We start from the raw sequence: 6,000 nt of genomic DNA on the forward strand, positions 1-6,000 counted from the left end.
TGAGAGCTTGAACTTTTAATATTTAACAATACTACTTTAAATTTACAACAAACCTTGGGTGGGAATATGTGCTTTCGCCTTACGGAAAAAGGCTAAATTAAAGTGAATGTACAATAAAAAAATAATTTAGTTCATTGGCCAAATCCAATATCAAATCGCACCGGCCTCGTGGCTTGGAGCCGTTATGGTCAAATCAATCCACAATGCCACTGTAACGGGAGGGTGAGATGTTGACACGTAGCACTAATAGTATCTGATTGGACCAATAGTGTAACAGACAATAACATTTAAAACAAAGGACGCGGTGGTTAGCGATTGAAGTGGAAGCTGCGTGGCACGGGTCATAAGCGCGTGATTGTACTCGCTAAAATCCAAAGGCGGTGGAGTTGGTGCTATCACTTCTAAAATCTTTGCTTTGCTGTCAACTCCTGGGGAATCCTACGGTGGCCTATTAGCCTCATGTTTTCCTGTCTCACCCTGGCACTTGTCTCCCTCCTTCTGTCCACGTTGCCCTTATTTTTCTTCCAAATTACACCAATGCCACTATAACCATTCTAACTATTATTTGAATTATATATCAGAAACCTAATTTTTCGTATCATATATCGATTATCATATCATATTATATAATATAATTTTTAAAAAATAAAATAATAATAATAAATATAATTGACATATCGTCATTTTAGAAAATATTTCAAACACCATTAAAAATTTAAAATTTCTCATATATAATTCTATTATATCATAATTTTTTTAAAAAAATATATCAATTTATATCGATAATATGCATTATATTGTATGATACTTTCATTGTATCTCATTAATTCAATATAACTTATGATATATATCGCGTATCATATAATACTGATAACTATAGTTTCAACTATATCTTGATTGAGTATTTTCGATTGAAGTAACATAATCAACCAATAGACATATGGTATAAGAAATTAGGGGTGAATTCGATTCAAACAAAATGAATTTGAATTGAAAAATAATCAAGATCAATGTTAATATCAGTTTGTCTCACTATCGATGCTTTTTTTTTCTTTATGATAATAATTCTTTTTTTCAACAATTTTTTTTCTTTGATAGTTCTTATTTTGTCCCAATGACTATTTTCCTTCTTTAATATACTGGATATTAGCTCGATCTCAAACTAATTATTGTAAATTCGATGTCAACTCTTATTAACCTTTTTTTTATTTGATTTATATTAATGATTTTGAAAGAGCCAATATTATTATTGACTCTAGAAACTCCGATATTCTATTAAATCCTAATAACTAATATCAAATATTAAGCAAAAACTCTAATTATTCAGTTTCAAAAGTTTAGTAGGATTGGATTCAAACAAAATAATAAATTGAGTTTGAGTGATTTAAAATATTTTAGTTTGCACCAATTTAAACTGAATCTAGAGATGAATTATTTTCGTATCAAGTTCAACTCTCAGTTCATCAATCTTGAACCATTTCTTTCATATTCAAGTGATATCTTAATTAATAACAGTCTAAATCCAATATGGGCATAAAGTCACATATAATTTCATAATAGACTCGTTTTTAATAAAAACAACTTAAGTTTAAGTCAATTTGATAATTCAAATTAAAGTCAATTCGAATAAAAAACTGAGTTAAATCATTGTCAAATTGAGTTTAAGTCTTAACTCATCGATTTTAAATTAACTTTTTTGAATCTTATTCAGTTTTAATCCGAATCGCGAATCCGACCTTAATATTTATGGTCAATACCACCACCAGTCCTGTAATTTAAGAGACGAAGGATGGCATTTTGTTTTCTTTTTCTCTTTAGCCAAAATGAGGCACTAATTTAGTAATTTACATGTGGAACATTTACTTGAAAATCTTGTGGTCTTCCTCCATTTAAGCCTCCTGTCCTAAGCCAAGATTTCTACGCCAGTCGCTCTCTCTCTCCTGGGTGCTTCTACAAAGCAAAACTGAGCTCGTTTCAAGTCAATTTTAAACCAGCCATGGCGGTCGGTTTATCCGCCGCTATAGTCCCCAAACCCTCCGGCTTCTTCCACACCCCTCATCTTTTTACAAAAACAGCACCTATTTATAAAGGGCACAGAAGAAGAACTTCTTCTTTCACGGTCTGTTTTGTTCTAGAGGAGAAAAAACAAGCTACCCAGATCGAGAATTTCACAGAGGCGAATGATTTCACCTCTAAAGATATTGATATTCAGGTCCCAGCTACTCGCATGGCTGAGAAGTTAGCGAGGAAAAGATCTGAAAGGTTTACTTATCTTGTTGCTGCTGTGATGTCTAGCTTCGGAATTACTTCCATGGCTGTTATGGCTGTTTATTATAGATTTTATTGGCAAATGGAGGTGAGATGCTTAACCTATTCTCTGAATAACCGATGTTCATATGCCTAAGTAACTATTGGGTTGTTTTTTGAATAGGGTGGAGATGTTCCTCTTTCTGAAATGTTTGGCACATTTGCTCTCTCTGTTGGTGCTGCTGTGAGTTCTCTGTTCTTTGTTCTCTTTTTTTCTCTTGATCTTGAAAATTATGAAGAGATTTCTGTTTTTAACTAGAATCGCGACCTTGTATGTCAAAATATTCAGGTGGGCATGGAGTTTTGGGCAAGATGGGCTCATAAAGCTCTTTGGCACGCTTCTTTGTGGCATATGCACGAGGTATATATGCTTTCTTCTTCTTCTTCTTCCTGCTTTCAAACCTTTCTACTGTTAATTTTTTGGGAAACCAATCAGAGTTTGATTATTGAATTTCAGTCTCACCACAAACCCAGAGAAGGTCCTTTTGAACTAAACGATGTGTTTGCAATCATAAACGCCGTTCCAGCCATAGCTCTTCTCGCTTATGGCTTCTTCCACAAAGGCCTGGTTCCCGGACTCTGTTTTGGTGCTGTAAGTGCCCTTTTCTTAATTATTAATGATAATCATTGATTAACGGCTTAGTTATTAATTAATTAAATAATTAATCGCACATGTTTGTTTGGAACCAGGGACTTGGCATTACAGTTTTTGGTATGGCCTACATGTTCGTCCACGATGGTCTGGTCCACAAAAGGTTCCCAGTTGGTCCCATCGCCAATGTGCCTTATTTCAGAAGAGTCGCTGCTGCTCACCAGGTAAATACGAAATTAAACCATGTTTAATCTCACATAATCTTAACTTTAGTAACTTCATCTATAAGATGTTACAATTTTTGTGTAACGGCTAGGGTGGTACCGTTGTTAAGTGTTACCTGCAAATTAAGCTTATTTTATAATCTTAACTCTAGAATTTCGACTATAAAACGTTATAATTTTTCTATAACGGCTAAGGTGTTACCATTGTTAAGTGTTACCTACGAATTAAGCTTATCTTACAAACAACCATGTTACGATCTTTGAGTTTGATTTAGGGTCGATAATCTTGGTGTATAAACATAATATTTTCTTGTTTATATGTGATAGGAATTCTTTAATAAACACATTCATTTCTCAATATTGATAAGGATATAGCAAAAAACCGTGTGCTCCTAATTTTGAGTATCAATTGGGTAATTAAATGTGTTATCATATGATTGAATGATTTTAAATTAATAATAAAGTAACTTCTATGATAACGGATAATTTGGTATCTAAAAAAATATTAATATTAACTCTATTGAATATAGTTTGATATTACACCTAGAATGAATTGCACGTGTTACTTTCTCTTTATTGTGTGACAATCTATTTTATTGGGTACTAAGAGTTTCTAGTCATTTTGCATTCGATTTTTGGCTTCAGCTTCACCACTCGGAGAAGTTCAATGGTGTCCCATATGGCTTGTTCTTAGGACCTAAGGTAGGTCTCCCTTGTTATCATTCATTTTAAACTTGAATTCGAATAATGTTATATGTAACAAGTGTTGGGTATTCAATTATATATTTATATAATATATTATCAGGTAATTAGATGTTATTTTATTTTTAATATCTAATTATATAATGATAAATCATCTAAGTATCTAATTGGGTATTTAAAATTAGATACGTATAGTTTTATTGTTTGAATTTTCATTTGAAAATTGTATTGTATGTTGGTTGACTTGATGCGGTGTCGTATTTGCAGGAAATTGAAGAAGTGGGAGGCCTGGAAGAATTGGAGAAGGAGATCAATAGAAGACTCAAATCATACAACAAGGGTTCAAAAGAATGAAATAATGAGGGCCCTTTTTGGATCAATTTGATCCTCACCGTACTTAAAGATTATTAATGAGAAATTATTTTGAGTTCACTATTGTGTTTCCCATAAATATAACTTGTTGAAAAAGCTACATGTTAATTACTGGTTATATATAGTATTGAATTCAATTTAAGTTATTTGAATTCGAATTGAAACCGATTCAAATAAATTTAAATTGTCACTTAACTTAACAATATTAAATTCAATCAATTTTGAACCTTAATAGAGTTCAAAAAGTGAAAAATATGCTTATGGGAGATAGGATTGGATTCGAACCGAGTTGAGCTCGGGCTCGGCTCGGTTTATATATGGACGGCTCGAGTTCGGCTCGAGCTTGACTCGGCTCGGTTAGAGTTCGGTTTGATTCGACTCGGTTCAGCTTGTTTTTTATTGTCAAAACGACATCGTTTTTAATATATATTGATTAAAACGATATCGTTTTGTACAAAAAATTTTAAAAAAAAACTACCGAGACAACCCGAGCCAGCTCGAGCTCGATCGAGTAGAGCAGAGCCCGGCTCGTTTCGGGCTGGAATTGAGCCGAGTCGAGCTGGCTCGGCTCGAGTCCAGCCCTAATGGGAGAGTACCAGTTTTTCACTTTTTTGTTTTTTATTAACCTGGAGAATCTTTGCAATAAAGACCGAAGGCTCACAACCACTTAGACCCACAATTACGAATCGAGTAAATCAGAAGATAAACTTTATTAATTCTGAATGTTTACAAATAACTTTTGACCTTTTACCATCGAGGCCAACCCTTGAGGTCTAGTTTTTTACTTGTTAGTTATCCTTAAAAGTACAAATCTAAAGAATGATCAAAAAAAAAAAATTGTTCTTTATATTTTATCAATAAAATTATATACACTTAATTTTAAGTATCAGATTAAATATTAATAAAATGTATCATCATATAATCAGGTGATTTTAAATTGAATTTAATACATTTTGAATTGATCATATTGTATGTCTAAATTTCCCTCAGACAATTATGCCTAATCACAGGACTAAAAGCCCTAAAATAAATTTATCAATAATTAAAATTTTGTATAATTATACACATAAGTGTTGTAGGCATTGTAGTAGTCAAATCGCATATCGAAACTTTAATTTTTTGCATTTTGTATTGTATATTATATCAAATGATATTTTTTTTAAATAAAATAATAAAATGTCATATAATCACGTTATCATTTTAAAAAATATTACAAATGCTTTCAGAGTTATAAAATTTCTCAAATATACCCGTATCATGTCATTATATCTCTAATAAAATATATCGATTTAGATCGATAAAATTATCAATACAAATTTTTATATATTATATTACACTATATATTTATTATATCGTATCATTTTTTAATATAATATAAAATAAATATTATTTGTTATTTATATCATATTATATGGTAGAAATATGAGAATGACTAAATCATGGAAGTTAATGGGATAAGATCATTGCTGACTGCTGAGACTTTGAAAGTTAGGCCAATGTATTATTTTGTCATTTGTCAACTTTTCTTTCTTCAGAAGGAAAAGAAAAGTTTATTCCAATAATTTTAGCCATGGCTGATTACCTGAACCCTTTGGAAAGATGAGAAGGGCCCTCAATTCAGGAATTGCCACTTGGTACTAATTCATGCTACTCCACCTAACCATCCTTCAACCCACCATATGCCTAATTCTCAAACCAATTCAATTACAAGACTTAACAGTAGTTATCAATATCTTATTATTTATAAATATATTATATGATATAATATAATATGATATATATAAAAAATAATATATAATATAA

At 31.5% G+C, this 6,000-nt stretch overlaps 1 protein-coding gene across 3 annotated transcripts; it reads left to right on the top strand.

The window, feature by feature from the left end:
- The first annotated feature begins 1,878 nt into the window (after positions 1 to 1,878).
- On the top strand, positions 1,879 to 4,257 carry LOC123224817 (beta-carotene hydroxylase 2, chloroplastic). 3 transcript variants are annotated; one of them, XM_044648542.1, is made up of 7 exons: positions 1,881 to 2,356; positions 2,432 to 2,491; positions 2,597 to 2,668; positions 2,744 to 2,899; positions 2,998 to 3,123; positions 3,769 to 3,825; positions 4,093 to 4,257. In XM_044648542.1, the coding sequence occupies exons 1-7, from the start codon at positions 1,997 to 1,999 to the stop codon at positions 4,177 to 4,179; spliced, it is 918 nt and encodes a 305-aa protein (XP_044504477.1). In that variant the 5' UTR covers positions 1,881 to 1,996; the 3' UTR covers positions 4,180 to 4,257. The 3 variants fall into 3 exon arrangements, with proteins under 3 accessions (XP_044504479.1, XP_044504477.1, XP_044504478.1); XM_044648543.1 differs by having other exon boundaries at positions 1,885 to 2,356; positions 2,765 to 2,899; XM_044648544.1 differs by lacking the exon at positions 3,769 to 3,825 and having other exon boundaries at positions 1,879 to 2,356.
- Positions 4,258 to 6,000: the final 1,743 nt, after the last annotated feature.

Source organism: Mangifera indica, chromosome 9 (genome assembly GCF_011075055.1).
Source record: "Mangifera indica cultivar Alphonso chromosome 9, CATAS_Mindica_2.1, whole genome shotgun sequence".
In the NCBI taxonomy this organism is placed as follows: Eukaryota; Viridiplantae; Streptophyta; class Magnoliopsida; order Sapindales; family Anacardiaceae; genus Mangifera; species Mangifera indica.

What these genes read in the sequence shown, in the direction of transcription:
- LOC123224817 (XM_044648542.1), top strand. Translation starts at nt 1,997, where the DNA reads ATGGCGGTCGGTTTATCCGCCGCTATAGTCCCCAAACCCTCCGGCTTC. An exon ending in CCGGACTCTGTTTTGGTGCT is followed by an intron (nt 2,900 to 2,997) that starts GTAAGTGCCCTT and finishes GTTTGGAACCAG; the next exon opens with GGACTTGGCATTACAGTTTT. An exon ending in GCTTGTTCTTAGGACCTAAG is followed by an intron (nt 3,826 to 4,092) that starts GTAGGTCTCCCT and finishes TCGTATTTGCAG; the next exon opens with GAAATTGAAGAAGTGGGAGG.